Here is a 20,100-nt window from a genome sequence, read left to right as displayed (position 1 = left end):
GACAACGTGTAAAAACAGTCGCGTAGTGTGGTTATTTTAAATATAAGAGAAAGAGAGAACTCTAAGAAATTAATATAGCTACTACAGTGACCATCAAAACGCTGAAAAAATATTCCCTTTTGTCTTATTTGTTTAAATTGTTTTTTTTCGACACCACGAAACAAACAATAGTGTAATACGAAACCGATATATATCGTTATATTGAACAGCCCTATAACAGAATGGCAAAAAGAAAAGAAACAAGATGTTGCAGTGGCAATGACTGTAGATCTGCTTCAAGTTTTTGATATCCCAGATTTTTCAGTTTTATTCTTCGCCTACTGCATTGAAGACTCAACCACAACACAGTGAAAATGTCCTGAAAACAATGGATTAGAAACATACAGAATATCAAAAGATGATCTTCTCTATTTAATACTCTAGCAGCACCTGCACTCTACCATAAAACAGACCTGAATAAAAGTCGCCTTTTCTTTAACTTGCTAAAAAGATACCCTCAAGAATCGAAACTTACTTTGGATGGATCACAAAAGTGGTCATGTTTTCATCGTGTTGCCACGGTCATGTAATTATGATTTTGTTGTGATAATAATTTATTTACTGTGAACTGATGATATTAAGCCTGTTTTAAGTCACCGATTATTCTTGTTGACTTGTACAAGTATACAGTTTTTTTCTTTTTTTATTAGCCTGTCCTAATTTTTTTTTTTAAAAAGGAAACACAAATATATTGTATATATATATATATATAATATATTATATATATATATACAAATCTGCCAAACTCGCTTACAATTATTAAATAAGTTATTATTAGGCAAGTTAACTGAATTCACATTTTTATATCTAAAAATTTCAGCTTGTGGACTTAAGAAGTCAGAAATGAATGAATCTTTCAACCACAAAAAGACATTTTTCTGTTCAGTGATGGAAGTAAATAATTACTTTAAAAAATTAGAATGTGCTTTACTATTTTCTACTGTTTTATTTTTTAAATTGTAAAAGACAATTTGAAATTTAATGGATAACAATAATTATAATGTAGCAATAAATATATAATTTTGAGCTTGCACATACAGGTGACCCTTACAGAAACAAAAAAATGATATAGTAGTTATAGTGCCAATCTCTTAATTTATAGGAGCTATGACTTAAAAATTACATTGGCTGGTGCTCTAATAAATGCTGTTAATATATTCCAAGATTTAAATTTTATTGTCTGAGGAGAAAAAAAAATAATCAGTTGCTAGGCTGAAAAGGACTCCTCCACTGGCGATCATAATGTGTGTAAAATGTCTATTTTATTCCATACAGTAGTTGAGATATAAGTATATGTGAATACGTAGAACTGACAAAACTAGATCAAAATTTTCAATGTTCTAGAAAACAACAACAACAACAAAAAAAATATCAATCCAAAGCATTACTGTTATTACCAGTCTTTCCATCGTTCTTGATTGTTGTTCTGTTAGTTGTCAGATTCTCCCAGCCATCAAAGCTCAACTTCTGGTACTGTAGTTTCACCTGGGCCAGGTTCTGTTCTATGTTGATGGGAGACTGCTTGGCGTTGCTGCAGGATGGAAACTTCTTGGCCCAGTTGTTCTGGTTTAATGTTCCTGGAGTGTGTATATAGACAATTAGTGTTCAGATAAATCATTTTTGGGGTGGTGTAGATCTTGGTGGAAAGACAACCAAATAATAATCAAACCCAAATTAAATTAAAAAAAAAAAATAGTGAAAAGTTAAAGTTGTTACTTTCAATAATTTTCAGTTGAGTAGGTGACTCTCTCGAGTTCAGGGGTGTCACAAAAGTAAGGCCTGGGGCCCAGAATTGGCCCTCCCCACTGGACAGCTTCAAAAATGTGAAGGAGGGCATAGAGTTTAAACCTTTAATTAGATTTTCAGACATTTTCAAGCTTTTTCTATTAATAAAGACCTCTCCCATGTCCATTCATACTACACCAAAGTAATTAACTAATAGATAAACAGTTAAATGACAGAATAAATTCCTGTTTTCCTCCATCTAATATAGAAATGTCTACAAAAAATACAATACAAACTCCAATACAAAAAAATTGACATTTTACCATTTTGTGAATTCATGTAAACTTTATACCTTATGATTAGAGTTAATCTGGGAAATGAATTACAATGCATTTTTTCTGAAATTTGCAATATGATAACAAATCTTGCACTTAATAAGTAAAGAAGTTTTGTGGTTGATTAAATACGTGAAGCACTTCTCATTTCTCTGCTGAAGTTAAGTTAAACCAGTGAGAGCACTGTTGGAAAAACAAGGATAAATGAATGGAGAAACAAAGTAAATGCAAATGCTTAAGCAGAGCTCAAGACTTACTTAAAATGTTTTTTCTTTAATATTACGTGAGCCACATGCTGCGATAGAACAGACAGTATGCACATCTGTAACATTTCTGGAGAAGAGCAGTGTTAAATGGCAAATGGACTCATTCTAATATAGCGCTTTTCTACTCTCTTGAAGCACTCAAAACGCTTTACACAATACCTCATTCACCCATTCACACAAGCACTTTTCTGTATGGTTTTACATAAGTGCTTTCTATCTGACATTCACACACATTCATACTCTGATGGATGCTTCAGAGAGCAACTTGGGGAATCTTGCCGGAGGATATTTGGCATGCAGACTGGAGCAGCCAGTCTTGTGATCTTGTGCCAGCGGAACTGGTACAAAGTGGATAAAATTAAATAAAACAGTTCAAATGTGTTCAGCGTTTCAATAGGGCAATGATACACAACACAGATCAAAGCTGGTTGTGGAAAGGATAAAACAGACCGACATTTTTCCAAAGTGATTACCTCAAACCTGCCAAAACCAATAACTTTTAAAGTCAGCAGAAAAATTATGCTAAAAGCTTGTGTGCTTACCAAAGGTGTCTGATCAAGGGACATTATGCTAAGGGACATTTAAACATAGATTAAACATACACAAATGATGTTTACTTTATCCATATATACTAGTGCTGTCAGCATTAATCTCGTTAAAATGACGTTAACGCCATAACCGCATTAACGTGGCAAATCTACGTTAGCAAGTTATCGCGGATCGCCCCGTGCATGGGGATGCAAGGTGTTTATGCGCCGTGCAGCCCCACGCTGCACGTTTTACAAAAATGAAAGGAACACTTTTTAATCATAGTATAGCATCAAGTCAGTTAAACTTCTGTGATATTGAAGTTTAACTGACTTGTAACATTGATCTCGTCAGTTAAGTAGCACAGCAGTCCCCAACCTTTTTTGCGCCACGGACCGGTTTATGCCCGACAATATTTTCACGGACCGGCCTTTAAGGTGTCGCGGATAAATACAACAAAATAAAACTAGTACCGGTACCGAAAAAAAAAAGATTTATTCATAACCAGTGTTGGGAAGGTTACTTTTAAAATGTATTCCATTACAGAATACAGAATACATGCCCCGAAATGTATTCTGTAACGTATTCCGTTACGTTACTCAATGAGAGTAACATATTCTGAATACTTTGGATTACTTAATATATTATCATGCTGTTTACAACTACGTGAATGTACTATTGCTGTGATTTATTACTGTTACTGAAGGTCGGCGGCTCCGAACCTTAGTAAAGGGACCTCTGGCTAATACGTGGGGTTCGTGTCGCGCTCGTAGCTGAAAACTAGCTTTACTTTGTTGTCTGGGTCAACTTTGCTTGCGAGAGACAGAAAGAGGCGTTGAAAGGCTGCTCCAACGGAACTTATTGTTTCAGAGGAAAACACGAACACGGTGTACAGTCGAGTCTTAATAGCTTACTTACAACTGGGCTCGTCAGGCTCTCTTCTTGGCTGCAGTGGTTATTATTATATTTACATGCTTCCAGCTCCCGTTTCTGCTTGATGACAGCTCGTCCTTTTCCTTTTTCTCCCTCCCTCGCTCACAGACACATAACGTGTATGACAGTCCATTCTCCCTGCAGCAGGGACTACACTGCCCATCAGGCTACATTCTTTAGAGCTATACTGGTAGCATTCTGCCTATTAGCTTAGCACAACAACAACAAAAAGGCCTCTCTCACCCAGGAAACACGCAGAGAGAGAGAGAGTCACCCTGTAACCATGGCAACCGTAACGCTGCCACCTGGAACTACAGAACGTAGCTGTCAAACAAAACCCAAACAGTCCTGACCCACCACAATATGAAACAGGGAAGTACCGCTGTGTAATCCATTTATTTCAACAAAGTAACTGTATTCTGAATACCACCTTTTTAAACGGTAACTGTAACGGAATACAGTTACTCATATTTTGTATTTTAAATACGTAACGGCGGTGCATGTATTCCGTTACTCCCCAACACTGTTCATAACACACGTGAAAAGACCCAGGAAAACTAAGTTAACGATAAAAATGATAACAAAATAACGCTGAAAAACGATAAAAACCCTGAAAACCATACATTTCACACCTGAGCCTCAACTCTCGCGGCCCAGTACCAAACAACTCACGGAGCGGTACCGGTCCGAGACCCGGGGGGTGGGGACCGCTGAAGTAGCAGACCAGATTAGGTAGTTAATCAGTTTCAGAGTCAGTGTCCAATATAACTTTATTCCTTTATGGCTTTGATTAGCATGGAACTCACTAGAACATCCTTTTGCCACTGCTCAGTAACAAAAATACTTATGAACCCCTGAAATGAAACCCAGGAAGTGGTTACAGGAAGAGGGTGATAGATTGTCTGAAACAGTTAGAACAGTGGTTCTTAACCTTGTTGGAGGTACCGAACCCCACCAGTTTCATATGCGCATTCACTGAACCCCTCTTTAGTGAAAAATAAAATATGATTTTTTTTCAAATTCAAGACATAGATATGTTTTTTATTGGTGCACAAAATGAGCCGTGCATGTCACGGTGGAGGCTCTGCCGAACCCCTGAGACCGACTCACCGAACCCCTAGGGTTCGATCGAACCCAGGTTAAGAACCACTGAGTTAGAACAAGACAACACTAACTGGACATCATACCCAGGGGGGAATCTACACCAAGTCTGTATGGTTTACAGAAGATTGATAAACAGTGCGCACCTTTAAGACCAATTGTCCGTATAATCAACTATGTCACCTATGACATCTTAAAATCTTTTGTCTTTGATTCTCAACCCCTTGGTAGGCAGCTCTGGACACCACATCCAGAACATCTTGGATTTTGTTGAGAAGGTGAGAGATGTCATTACAGGGGCAGATGAAACAATGGCCTTATGTGATGTTACATGTGTCTTTATTTGTATTCCAGTCACGGAAGCGTTGGAGGTAGTTTGTAAGAGATTATAGGATGACCTCAATCTCTGCAACAGGACTACTCTCAGCATCAACCAAGTGTGTTTCCCTTTGGAACTTTCTTCATTACACATAGTTTACATACAAGGGTCAGTACTACACACACGCCATGGGCTCCCCAATTTCTCCCATTGTGGCCGACTTGTACATGGAAGAAATTGAAAAGAGGGCTCTCATCCTACCCTGGAACATCACCAAGTCATTGTTTCAGGTATGCGAATGTCAACTCTGTGGGAAGCCAGACAGAAGACTGAAAGTGATGCTGTGTGTCAAAGGTGTAGGAATTATTGACAAAGTATTTACAAAACACCATTATATAAACAATTCTCCTCTTTGTATTTCCTGAACTTTATGACAATGTTAAAATGAGGGTTTTTTTGCTTTTTTTATTAAGTGCTTGATGTTCCACAGCCACGCTTCATTTGTATTACATTGAAACTATCTCCACCTCTTAAAGATCGTGAAGCAAGAGCTTTCTACAGAGAAGAAGCAACACGCCATCTCAGCCAGTCTCTAAAACTTTCTTAGTGAATGCTATTGATGTGTTTTGTCTTTTAATACAATTAAATACAAAATATTTATAAAATATTTGGAATATACTGTATATATTTATTGATCCTGAGATTACTGTTAAAATCCTGTTTATAAAAGTATGCAGTCCAGAGTATGTTACTAAAATGATTGTTAAGACATCTGCCCAATTTGTGACATCGTTTTGAATTCATAACAAAAACTAACTTAAAAATATAGAGAAGTCATTTCCACTTTAGAAAATGATTGGAGAAGTCAGAACATGCTTGTTTAATTCATTTGTGTTTGCTCAGTCAGAAAAGCAGTTTTCAGCACAGTTCACGTTCATGAAAACATCAGAATATCACTCCTTTTATCTTGGGGTAACTGTGAGAGCATTGTATTCTCCTCTTTGAAACAAATTTTGATTTTTTTGTTGAAACTGACCCTTTTTTTTTTTTTCCAACAAAAACTGAATATCAAGTAGGAAAACCTTACATTTATCAATCTAACAGTTGTCTATCATTTATATGGCCACTATCAGAACCACTGTCCACAATAAAAATACAAAGATCCATGAGTACATCAGATGTCATCAAACTGATGTACTCATGTACTTAGTGAATCCCTCGGGGATTCAGAAACCTGAGAAAAAAAGAGGAGCAAGAAAGGGAAGCATCGTGGAAGTATGTCTGCATAGGTTCTCATTTATCTAGGTCATAGTAGTTTAAGAAGCGTGGAAAGAAAGTGATTTGGACTTGAAGTTTTGATGAAGACACTGCACCTCTCATCCCAGAGGCTTGTTTAGTTCTAAAACCAAGTGTTTTAAGATGCTTAAGCAAAGATAGGTTGTAAAGATAGATGTAGCAATAGCAAAGCGACAACAATATCAATAAGTAGGAACATAAGGAACTCGAGGGGTCAAGAGTCGAAAGAGGAGCTAGAAAAGATGTGGAAGATGACAGCAACAGTGGTCTCTGAGGTAACTGGAACACTCAGGGCAGTAACATCCCCCCCCCCCCAAACTTTGTTTGGCTCCAGTAGATTCTAGGAATGTCATCTGAGATCTCTGCAGTCTTATCTGAGGTCTAAAAGAGCATAGTCCTAGGAACATAGTTCTAAATACTCCTGCATATAGTAGTTCATCCAGTGGTTCTATCCAATCACCCAAAATCTCAAAATATGATGGTGACAGAAGAAAAGTCAGTTTATCATCAGTTTTTACTTTTTTCCCCCCTTTCTTTTTTGGAAACATGAATCTTTCAAAACAAAAACTGGCAGTCTGATAGGCCCGTATTTGATCAATAGGAACACATAAAGGGAAGAAACCTCTCGCCTAAAAATCAAGTTTCAAGATTAATGTAACAGCAGCTAAAGGGCAATGCAGTCTGTATTGTTGGTAGTGATGTCCAGTACTGGGTGTGGAAGTCTTTTAGGTTTATCTTTCTGCTCTTTGTTCCTTTACATGCCACTGAGACTCTTTATTTTAGCTAGAGCTTCTATACCTACTATACTCTTTCTGTGTTTGCTTAATACATAACAGCATGAATAGGCTTGCCACAAACTTTAAACAAATAAAACAAATAAAATGCACAATGTATTTCCAACTACTGCACCTGTAAGAGACAAAAACAAAACAAAACAAAACAAAAAAAACCCCAAAAAACAAACATACAAGACCTGGAGCACAAAAAATGTGAAAAAACACAGACACATAAATCAACAATTTTCCAATAGTATGTGTGTGAGAGAGAGGACAGTGTGAGAAGGAGATGGGGAGAGAGTGTATGAGTCAGGCATTCTCACACGCAGTCACTGTGTCTTTGTCACAAATGTACTTGATAATTAGGGTAACTGCATTGATGCCTCCCAGAAGCCTGAAGGCAGACAGCTCCCAAAAGTATACACGACCTGGTCACCATGTCCCACTTGGCCCAAGGCCCAGCAAGCCCCAGACCCAGACCCCACCATGCACACACACACACACGCTCATACACTTCGTTCACTCGCTCTCACCTACCAACTGATGACATACAGAAAGACAAAGACACGTGCAAACATCCCCCCCCCCTAAGAACAGCACAGATACTACGCAGGACCTCTAAGCTCCCAGGCCTTTGGCATTGGACCCAAGCTTGAAGTATAAAGAGTGCCCGCAGGGGCGAGAGGGGAATATATACACTCAAGAGTCTTACCAAACAGCAGTGTACACAAACACATGAAGACCTCCCAAATCTGTTGACACCATGTTGCTCTACTTTCACATGGGAAGGAATGTTCTGAATGCACAGAAGTTGATTGAGCATTTTTGTTTTGTTACCTGTAATTGTTGACTCACCTGCGTACGACCAGTCAATGTCTTCTGAAAATTTGCGCTGATTCCTGTATCCATATCCTTCAGCTGCAAGACAGAAACAAATGGTCACCAACACATAGAGTATTCAGTTTCTTTATCTATGAATAGTAGAACTATTTGCATAAATTATTTAACATATCCAAGTTCACTACAATAACAGTGGGTATTTTATTTGGAGATTAAGTATCGGAATTTCAGGAGCGGGGCCACGCCTCCAAACACGCTCCTTCCAGTTGTCATCTATATAGGTTCGCCCAGTTCTGCAAGCTGTTCATTCTCGTTTACGTGCCCCACCCTACCTCCGAGTTTCAATTCTTTAACTTCTTCTATTCTATTTAGTTCATGGGGATCTTTTTGTTTGTTCTTAAATACACAGATGTGACAGATTTGACTTGGGCAAGCAGCCTAAGTATATTCTGCAACATATTTGAGTAATTATTCATTTTTAGCTTATTTTTTTCATTAATGTATTTTCTCTCTATAGGCTAGGCTGTTGTGAAATGGACTCAAGCTCCACCATCATGGACTGCACCTCGTGTCAGGAGTCTTTGCTATACTTAAGAAAACTGTTACTTTGAGCTGAAGGGTCATTTTAACCAGAACCTTCAGGAGGTGGAGAACTTCATGGATATTATTAAAGTCCTACGGCTGAACAAGAGGTACTGCCACCAAATTAAATTCAAGCTGTTGAATGGAGCTCATCTGCAGGATAGGAGACTCACTTGAGAAGCACCTGATAATACTGCTCAGATATATCAGAAAATTTGTGTTGCCACAAATTAAAGGGCTGCTGCCCAAACATAATGCCAGTGTGTGCGTGTATGTTCCGGGGTGTGTGTCATAGTGCCATTTTTTGTTAGTGATAAAATTTTGCTACTTTTTTACCCCCATTTTTTTTAATAGGGCAGAGATGTGAGCGTGAACTTGCTCTATAGTGTGTGGCATATTAATTCGGGAGGGTGCTGAGGTTTCTGGCTGTGCTGCAAGTGAGTAAATGCCAGTCAATGTAAATATTTCAGACAAATAAAAAAATCTTTGCTAAAGATGTAAGCATTTACTATTTGTGGATGAGAATAAATAAACTTCAAATGGCAGACTTTTGCTGTACATTATACCTCTACCAAAAGATTTTCTTTGGCAAAAGTGGCAGACTTAATGACAGTGTGGTGTTGTGCTCAAGTCAACATGGCACAGTCACAGACAGAAGCCATGTTAAGATGGAGACACAAGCTAAAATGCTGCCGAGGTCTGGGGTGTGAGGTCTGTGCTGTCAGTAGGGCCAACCCTGACAGGAAATTGTGAGCTCTGTCTCTCTTAAGCTGGAAATGTCAGCCAGACAGTGTAAGTAAGCAGTTCTGACATGTAACACCTGTTTTCTCTGTAACCAGTATATCAACAAGGGCTTATTACAGTCTGTTCCTGTGTATGCAGATGTCGCTGTGCATATATACACACTGGCGTCACACTCTCCCTAGCTGACAATCTGTCACGAAAGTGTTAGAGCACTAAAGTTTTCATTTTAGATTAAATTTCAGGTTATCAAAGTTACACTCTAAGCTTAATTCCCAACAAGGCAAAGCTGGGAACCTAGGCCAATGACAAATAATACTTTATTTGTTGAGTTTGTAGATTTTTTAACCTCTCAAATTATTCAAATATACTTTTAAAAATTCTCAGTTTTTGTGTCACTACATATCCACAAGGTTACAATTTCTACATAATAAAGGAATTGCCTGTTTAAAAAAACACAACAAAACAAATCATTCAAATTTCATCTTTTGTGTGGCTTGCAATCAGAAACTTAAAAACTTGGATTTTTGTAACATAGACAATTAATAACTAGCATTTAATAACCTGGTACAAGTTCATGTTAGGGACATCTGTTTAAAAATAATCATAAAAAACAACCAATAATCAAAATGTTTGACAATTAATGTGAATAGAATTTAATCAAGAAATTATTATGCTCTCTAGCACTCTTCTTGTAAAATAATAAGACTATTATTTGCAGTGCATATTAACAGGAACCCAACAACTAAATTGAAGTTTTAAAGATCACATATACATCTATACACTTTTCCATATTTGCTTTAACTTTGTAATAGTCAAAGCTTGTAAACTCAGTTGTCTCTGAATTTACAAACATATCTGAAAGCTGTGAGAATTTGTGCTCCTTTAAAGACATTTTAGCATGTTTAATAGATCAGAAGTAGCATCAGATTCCTTTTTAGTCTATGAGCATGCAAGAGAAAGATTTTTTTTTGCAACCATGCCTCAAATTCATTTTTTAAATGGTAGTCTGGTATCCCTTGTGCTCTAACTGAAAGCACAAAATAACCTTATTTTCCAAATTGATTGGGACAGGTGACTGGGATGGATGGCATTATGCTAAGTTTGAGGCAATTAGCACATTTACAGTCCATGATGTTCAGGTTTTTTGACAAATCATAATTTTCTTTGTTAAGTAAACTCGGCAAGCAAAGCGCTTGGGAACCTCTGTGGAGGGAGCATAAAATGATGTCACACTACACAATGTGGCTAGTGTTTGTTGCGCTGTTTGGAGAAAATATTCCCGAGGCCATCAATAATGAAGAAAAAAAAGGTTTCTGTTATAGAGCAAAAGGGGATCAAGAGAGAAAAGCTGATTTTAGAAGAACAAAGAAGTGAACATGGGAGGGTGACTGAGTAGGAGAGATGTAATTCAGGTCTTGATGATTGGGGGTGGTGGGTTAACATGCTTACTGGAAAAGAGTGAAGGAGTAGAATAGATTCTATGGAGAATTCTTGCTCAGCGCCTGTACGAAATAGAAAAAGACCACAACTGTGTCACTGTGTTTATTCAGCGGAGAGTGGCCGACTCTGTGCTCCGGTCTGTGGGAGCCCCGCAGCCTCCAGCCAGAAGCTGAATAAGAGGATTAGCTAAACCCTGGGAGAGCCAGGACATCTACAGGCTGTGGGGTGAGAACTGGTGCTCATGCCAGAATGTGTAACAACCCCCTCCCCTCTACTTCCACCCGAATCCCTGACCCTCAGCTCTTGATGCCAATGAGGATTTGAGCATGGTGGGGGTGGTATTAGTAATATTTTCATTGGATGAATTACTGGTAAAAATACAGGATGAATTATTTATTTCTACGAAAATCCAATGAAAGAAAAAACAACAGGAAAAAAATTAATTATTTCATACACACAGACACTAACAAACTCTGAAGATGATCTCAAACCATTGTAAACGACTGATTACTATATAGCACTTTTTTAATCTACTCAAATAGTACTCAAAGCACTATGAAATACGCCTCATCTCAGTCACCTGTTCACACACATTCATAGAAGCACCTTTTTCTACATCTAAGTTATTGATTAGGAACCAAGCCCCAGTGCATTTGTTGAAGGCACTGAATACCATCATAAAGTATGCCGATGACACCACCATGGTTCGGCTCATCTCTGATGGAGATGAGACAGCGTACAGGGTGGAGGTAGAGAAATTGTTCCACTGGTGCTCAGAAAACAACCTGAAGCTGAACGCCCTTAAAACAAAGAATTCCTAATGGACTTCAGGAGGAACAGATAGGTCCAATCCCCTCTCATTATAAATGGATTGAGGGTCGAATCTGTCTCTACCTTCAGGTTCCTGGCACCCACATCTCCACTGAGCTCACCTTGACTGACAACACCAACGTCCTGGTAAAGAAGGACCAGCAACAGCTGCACTTCCTTCGTGTCCTAAGGAAGAATAACCTTAATGAGAAGCTGCTGCTGGCCTTCTAATGTTTCTCAGTGGAGCGTGCTCTCCTACTGCCTGGGTATTTGGTATGGACGGGCCACTAATGAGAGCAGGAAGGCTGCACAGAGGGTAATTAACACCTGGCTGCACAAATTAATCTGCTGCTAATGAATGAGACATACCCAGAATGATTAACTGAAGGCCTGGCAGTCCTGCTTCCCTGGACCTCAAAAGAAGGAGTCCTATCCAACTGCTCTGTCTTGACTGCACTTCTGCATAAGCGTGAACCAACCCTCAGTCAGAGTATTGACAAAACTGGTTATGGATACAGACTACAGAATAGAGCAATCGTGAACTGAATACCTTTTTTAAAGAGAGATTATCCCCTTTTCTATTAGTACTGACTCGGATTGACTTGTCACGGTTCACCACAGTTTTCCATTAGGTCATAGTAACTGGTACCAGGCACTTTTTTAGTACCTGCTCAGCTAGGGTTCCAATTGATCAAAACAGGTACTAAAATGTGACATCATCAGACTGCATGCCACCAACTGGTGTGTCGTAGTCGTGTCAATAGTAATTACGTCGCAGGACGTGCGGATTCATTGCAATGACAACAAGCACACAAACAAGGTACTACTGGGCTGTAATGAAAAGCAAGTTGATGTGAGTCAAGTCACGTAGATCCATGGCGAGTCGACCTGAGTAGGTACTAATGGAAAAGGGACTTTTGATTCAATCCCCACTCCCAATGTGCTACTCCCCCCTCTTCGGACAAGATTTTGCATTTTCCCACTCCTCCCACCAAAGTAAAAAACTTCCTGTGTCGTTCTGGTGCTAAAGACTGTATACCCCAGGGAGCCTAACCATTTTAGACCTGTGTTTTTTCTTTTCCCACTTGATGAAGAGTCTGGAAGGGATCAACAACCTCCATTCTCTTGCTGCTGGACCCCTGCTGTTTGCTTACCATCCTGGTGTTGGGGTGGATGATGCAATCCACAGAATTACTTTTTGGCAAGATCACTTTCACAGCTGTAGAGTACTAGAAGCACTGTGACTGCATGGACAATGGACTACCTCATCAAAAGACTACAGTACGTGAGGCTTCAGGTCTGTGTGTTTGAAGTGGTGATATGCAGCATCGGGGGCCCTCAGGGGACGGTCCTCTGTCCCTTCCTCTTTATCCTCTATACTTCGGACTTCAGATACAACACCACAAAATGCCATCTCCAGAAGTTCTCTGATGATCCAGAGTATCGCCTACTTCATCTGGTATGACCTCAACACCTGCTCATTAACACCAGTAAAATGCTCATTGACAGCATAACTTTGGTTTGGACACTAAAGTACAAATCCCTTTACCAAAACAATAAACAGGACTAGTCACATAACACTTATGCTCTGTACAAGGTGGGCCAAAGTTGGCTTTATCTGCTGGGCAGGCTGAGGTCTTTTGGAGTGTGCAGAAGTTTAATAAGGATCTTTAATGACACTATGATGGCTTCTGTTATCTTTTATCTGGTTGTCTGCTAGAGAGGTAGCAGCATGGAGAGGAAAAGGAAACAACTTAATAGATTGTTAAAGAGGGCCAGATTTTTAGCATTTAGTTATAAGCAAATAATGTTTTTAAAATAGGTGGTTTAGTATTTTGCATAAATGTTTCCAGGTAAACATCATACATCGTTTTACACACAAACTGCCCCAATATTTAAAAAAAAGTTTTAAAAAAAGTATTTCAAAGGCAATAACTGCCCAACTTTTGAGATAAAGCAAATATTTGTTGTCTTATTTACTCAAGATTTCTACCTTTTCTAATGTCTAATAAGTCCTGCAAAACTAAGCACTGAATTACCTTCTTTTGCAGATTTCCTTATTTATAAAGCATGTCTTAGAGGTGTTTTGATTCTCAGCAGATGTGTTTCTAATCTGATTGTACACACACTGACGAAAGAGTTTGTCAAAGGCCCCCAGAAAAGCTCCTTCAACAGAAAAACAACTTAATTAAACACTGGACTTAAATGGATGGAGCAGAATGCCAGCACTGTATCCCACAGAAACAACAATGAGAAGGGAAGTGTGAGGATGAATGTAAAGCCCTCTTTCTTGGATTAAATACTTTGTCAACTTAATCCTCAGTTGGAGAGTAAATCAATTGAAAATGGTATGCCTAGGGACGTCGGTTAGAGCATGTAGTCAAATCAAAAGACTACTTCATGAATGAATTTGACGATTTTAATGCTGCATTCAAGGCATGTAGTATTTCCAAGTTGCCAACTAGGGAAAATGGGCAGTAAACACTGAAGTAACCCACCAAAAGTAGTAGACCAAGGTTGAATGAGAACCTCATTTTAAGCGCTCAGACTGTAAAATATCCACACAGGATAAATACTGTTTAAAATACATACATATTTTTATCACTCCCACTGCACTTTATATACATATATAAAAATAAAACTCTTGGTGTATCTTTTTGTATATAGTAACAATCTTTATATAGTATATTGTACTATTGTATCGTATAGTATTTTTCTTTGTTGTATACTATTTTAAAAATATTTTTCCGTTTTAAATTTTTTTTTCCAATATATCTCAAACTTACCTTGTGTCCCACGTCCCCTGCGATACTGTAACAAGTGAATTTCCCCAATGTGTGATCAAATAAAGTCTATTTCTATACTGCTGAAAGTATTCAATCACTCATCCAAATCATTGAATTCAATAACTTCCACAGCCACGGGTGTATAAAAATCAATCACCTAGGCACGCGGACTCCTTTTACAAACATTTGTGAAAGAATGGGAGGCTTTCAGGAGCTCAGTGTGGCACCATAATAGGATGCCACCTGTGCAACAAGTCCAGTCATTAAATTTCCATTTATCCATCCATCTTCAGCTGAGAGAATCAGAATACTTTATTAATACCTGAGGAAATTATGGAATGCAATCTCTCCACTGTGTCCTAGGTCTGCCCCAGGGCCTCCTTCCTGGGGGACATGCTGGGAACACCTCACCCAGGAGGCATACTAATCAGATTCCTGAACCACCTCGACTGGGTCCTTTTGATGCGCAGATGTCCAGTATGCAGTTTCCACTCACTGATAACTGTGTTATATTTATAAATTGAAAATGAACATTGTGTCTATAGAACACATATAATACTGAAAATACCCATTTTTGTATTAATATGCCAACAAAGGCAGCACAACACCAATAAAACAACATTTGACTGAGAAGATATTGTGATAATATCATTACAGTGAAGAGCAAAGTATCAGGGTTCAATGGACAGGTTTGAATCAGCTTTAGCGTAAAGAGCCATTCAAAAGTATGTCTGCAAAAAAGGAATTTGAAATTTATCAAAGACTGAATGGCCAGCTAACCAAAAGTTATCCATTATTTACGAGACTACATGAATAAAATTTAATTTTTCCCCTACTCTAAAAAGCTCAGTTCTATCTTGCACTTAATTCCATCAAGAAGTATTTTATTACCAAATTCACATACAGATAAGCTTGCAAATGTTGGCTGTATAATGGGGTATTTATTAGAATAGTGTTTCCCATTTGTAGCATACAGACCACAACTTGAAAAAACACGGGTTCAGTCTCACAGGAAAAAAGATGATTGAGTTTTCTGTCCATAGTGTTCTAAGCAAGGCGTCCTACCCGCTGACCTTCTAAAGATTTCAGTGCTACATCATCTGCAGGGGGCAGCCACAGCAACCCTGCCTGCAAGTTTGCAGCCAAACATCAATTGGTTTTTTACTTGCATATATCCATTGTGATGTGTGTGATCATCATCAATAACACAATCACTGATTCATTAACAGGCAGGCATTTGCTCTCAACACCTTGGGCACACATGACTATTTTGAGAGATGACCTAATTTAAATTAGCAGCTAGGGGGCAGACACAGAGGAAATTATGGATTTGTCCTCTCGTAACCTTGACATACTTCTATTTAATTTTCCCTCTTTAGCACTGTCTGGTGATTTCTTATTTACTTGCAATTTCTTAATAATCCTTTTATTTCTCTCCCTCTATTTCTCATGCAAAATCTGTTTGTTCTTATCACAACTTGACCATATATTTGAGCAAAATGATATTCTGGACTCCAATGATTTAAATGACCTTGCAATACTCAATTCCCAGTTATTTATATAGCACCAAATCATTTACCTCAAGGCACTTTATATTATAAGCACTTTCAGAAAGACATCTATTATGATGACATTTATTTGGGATTTAATTTTTTCTAATTTTTTTTCTCTAAATGGCTACTTATCTGAACTGGAGGAGAACAACCATAATTATTTAGCTGACTGTAAAACACAAACAAAAATAAGCATTTTTTTTTTTCACATGATGAGATTACCAAGTGCTATGACTTTTGCTCTAGTGGCTCCAAAGAAGTTTGGAGGGATGGAGTTTACCCCAAACTGTGCTGTAGTGGTACAGAGAATTCTATGCGTATTTATATGGAAACCTACAGCTTACTGTATATAATATGAAGCCATTTCCTTCCTATCCACTCGCGATGGGACTGCAGCCAATCCCAGCTGTCTTAGAGTGAGAGGCGATGTTAGTGCTGCTTTGAGAGGTTGATACCTGGTATAGTTGTTACTAGATATATACTCGGTAATGTTAGGTTAGGAACAAAAGAAAGCCACATAATATATTGGAAATAAAAATTATTAAGCCAGAGTTCAAAGAAACAAACTGTCACAGAGATGTTCTACTGGCTTTAGGTCAGGCAAACACGGGGGCCAGTCAGTGGTATCAGTTCCTTCATCCTCCAGTAACTGCCTGCAAACTCTCTGCACTGAGGGTGAGTATTGTCATGAACCAGGGGGAACTCAAAACCCACTGATCTTTCCAACCAGATACCTAATGGCAGTCAGGGACAGTCAGCCTGTAGAGGTCTGTGCATCCCTCCCCAGACCATCACTGACCCGCCACCAAGCCAGTCATGCTTAATAATGTAATTTTCTCCATACTGTTTCAGGTCTGTCACATGTGCTTAAGCTGAACTTGCTCTCATTTATAAAAATTGTAAAGCACAGGGACAACCAGAGGACACTGGGCTCTCAGACCACCTTCATGAAGCCTGTTTCCAATTGTTTGGTCAGAGACAATCACACCAGTAGCCTGCTGGAGTTCATTTTGTAGGGCTCTGACAATCTGCTTTTTCCTTGTAGTGGTACCAGTGGTCTTGCTGACCACTGGTACCACTACAGCCCTGACAAGCTCTCCTAGAGCGCCTGTCTCCTGGAATCTCTTCCATGCTCTTGATACTGTGCTGGGACGAAACAGCAAACCTTTTGGCAATGGACTTTGACTGCCTGTGCAACCTCTGTAGGGTCCAGCTATCACCTCCTGCTACCACTGGTGACACCGACCCTAGCCAAATACAAAACTAGTTTTGAACAAACAAACAAAAAAAAACGCCAGAAAAGATAAAAAGGGGAAAATGTCAGTGGCTTCCAAGTGTAAAACCATTTCTGTTCAGGGGATTGGGGGGGGGGGTTGTCTCGCTGTCATCCCTTCAAGTGTATGTTGTTAATTTCATTAACATCAAAGCAGCTGAAACTGATTAGCAGCCACCTCTGTTACTTAACGGACCAGATCAATATCCAAAACGTTTATGGGACTTGATGCTATAGTGGTTAAAAAGATGAAAGTATTACACCTGGTGATTAGGTATAAGTTGCAAACGGTTCCTTAGCACCAGGTTGATGAGGGAAAAAAGTTGGTATCAACGTTTTCGTAAATGTATACTTTGTTGTTTCCCAGTATAATAAAAGGATTGTGAACCAACCATTTGAGAGAACATCTTTTTAACCGGGGATGCTTCAATAGGAGCTTGACCCAAGCTGAAAAGAGCTCTATCCCAAACAGAGAAGGAGATCAACCCACGCTCAGCACTGTGGTCCCAGTGAGAGCCACTTCAAGGTTCCAGTTCCACAGCTCCAACCCAGGTTTTCTGGGATCCAATGGTCAACTACATTGCCCCGTAGGAGGAGGAGGCCCATAGAAAGGAAAAACGGCTTCTCAAAGTTTACGATGACTGGTAAAAACAAGTACGTACAACATGTGACCCAATACAATTCAATGAGTGGAAAGCTTCCTTTACTGCACTCATTGATAAAAAAGAACATCTCCCCTGTTAACAAACTGCACTACTTAAAGAAATACGTAGGAGGTTGAGCTTGACAAACGCTTGATGGCATCTTCTACAGAAATGACAGTCAAGCATACAGGGATGCATGTACTAGAGCAGGGCGATATGACCAAAAATATTTATCACGATATACCTTTGAAAATTTGCGATAACGATATAACTGACGATATAATTAACACTAGACAAAATACTTTACAACTCCACAACTTAATTAGTGCAAAAAAACCCATCAATGTATTTTCACTTAAACAAGCACCTGTTTTTTTTATGTGCATTAAAGTTATATAAAGATGTAACAGTGCAAATGTTCCTTGCTGACAGTTTAACCAAAAGGCATTTCCAGTGGAAGCTGGCCGACATATCCTCAGCACAACCATATATAATATCCACAAAACGTAAGAGGTTATACACACACAATACGGTAATATTATGTTGAAGCACAGTATCACTCATAGACATGTCTACAATAGCCGTAATGCTCCGACAATCCATCAAGCCGTGTGGGTTTGTAGCTTAGCAAAGTCGTACTAAAACATTTGACAGATTTTCGAGCGCCGTGTACGACATAAAATTATTTCGAGGTCAGTAAACGCAACCAGAATTTATACATAAGGCCCACGGGATTATAAGAGGCACTGTCGATTTTCAGAAAAATCAAAGGATTGATTTTAAGTGTGCCGTATTTTCCAAACAACACAGTAATAACGACAGCCCGCTAGCATGCTCCACCAAATATAGTGCTTTGTTGTGTATCTGATGGACGAAAGCCAAACCAGTTCCACACCACTGAAGTTGCAGCATTTTTACAAACCAATTCTGGTTCATCTGTTTCATTCAACAATCCACTTTCGCCCTTCTCATTCTGCGTCGCCGCCATGGTTTTTCCGCCATGTGCGTATGAAAACAAAGGCACTGCGCATGAGCATTTTACCCATATTCTATCACGATATTTCATTTTCTTATCGTTGCCCAACATTATACCAGTAATACCGTGAACGGTATGATATGGCCCAGCCCTAGCATGTACAACATCCATTTGATGTACAGAAAGCATTCAGAGAAAGTCTGGCAAATTGGTCAAAGATCCAAACAAATGACTCCACAGGATTCAGGGGAAGGCTTAAACATTCTCGACGATTGTGAGGAGAACCAAAAACTTGTTCAAATGATACCAAACTGGGCAGCTGCAAGGTGAAATCGTCAAGCTACTCAGTTTATGAAAGAAAGTGGGAAGTTTCTAGTTTTAAAGGACTTATGTTCATGTCTTCTGAAGCCAAGATCATGTGCAACCTGATCACATCATTTCAGGCTCTCCACTCTGCAAACCTTGCCTGCATGTTCTGTACAGGCAGTCGTTAACTGAGACTGAAAACACAAAACAGTCCAAATGTTAAAGCACCATACATGTGTCAAAACAACATACAAACCTCACAGTTGCCCACAGTTAAACAGCAAATCACTTGAGGAATGAAGGAAATATTTAAAGGAGAAAAAAATGTTATGGCTGTCTCAAACCCACAGCGCAAAGAGCTGTTATTACAGACGTTTATGTAAAGTGTGTAAGAAACGAAACATCCTACCTGTCTGCACAACTTCAACTATGACAATGGTAAATGAGCTACAAACCAGCCACAAATTCAGATCAACACAGAACAGGCTGCAACCACCAGACTGTGAAGTTGTCCTTTTAATTGGCTAGAGTTGCTCTCAGGAATAAGCTAAGCTCCTCCAAAGCAAGTAATCTTAGGAGGAGAGAATGAACCTTATGCAGTTCGCACAGCACTGGGCTGGAGAATTGCACGCCCGGCATTGTCTTACGATGACTCTTTTAGTATGTCTACTGTGTGTCAGAGTTGCAGTTAAAGAGCTCCCACTAGGGACTCCAGCTGATGCAATCAAGGTTATTGAGTCTGACTTATAGGACAACAAGGATAACAGGTCAGTGTCTCAAGATGACATTCTCTTTCTTAACATGTTAAAAGGAAGGGATTTACAAAAA

The 20,100-nt window shown here is 39.0% G+C and overlaps 1 protein-coding gene across 4 annotated transcripts in view; it reads right to left on the bottom strand.

The window, feature by feature from the left end:
* LOC102794855 (receptor-type tyrosine-protein phosphatase zeta-like) overlaps positions 1-20,100 on the bottom strand; it is a 94,491-nt gene that overhangs the window by 65,126 nt on the left and 9,265 nt on the right. For all 4 annotated transcript variants that reach the window (XR_015719269.1, XM_087843394.1, XM_087843395.1 and 1 more), the window contains exons 2-3: positions 8,174-8,236; positions 1,437-1,616 (exon numbers count right to left, since the gene is read on the bottom strand). Coding sequence is in view for 3 of the 4 variants with exons in the window: in XM_087843394.1 (XP_087699520.1) it covers positions 1,437-1,616; positions 8,174-8,236 (243 nt within the window). In the remaining variant the exon portion in view is untranslated. The remainder of the gene's footprint in view (positions 1-1,436; positions 1,617-8,173; positions 8,237-20,100) is intronic.

This window comes from Neolamprologus brichardi, chromosome 7 (genome assembly GCF_056152115.1).
Source record: "Neolamprologus brichardi isolate AB-2024 chromosome 7, ASM5615211v1, whole genome shotgun sequence".
Taxonomy (NCBI): Eukaryota; Metazoa; Chordata; class Actinopteri; order Cichliformes; family Cichlidae; genus Neolamprologus; species Neolamprologus brichardi.
This window is presented reverse-complemented; position numbering and strand designations above follow the sequence as displayed.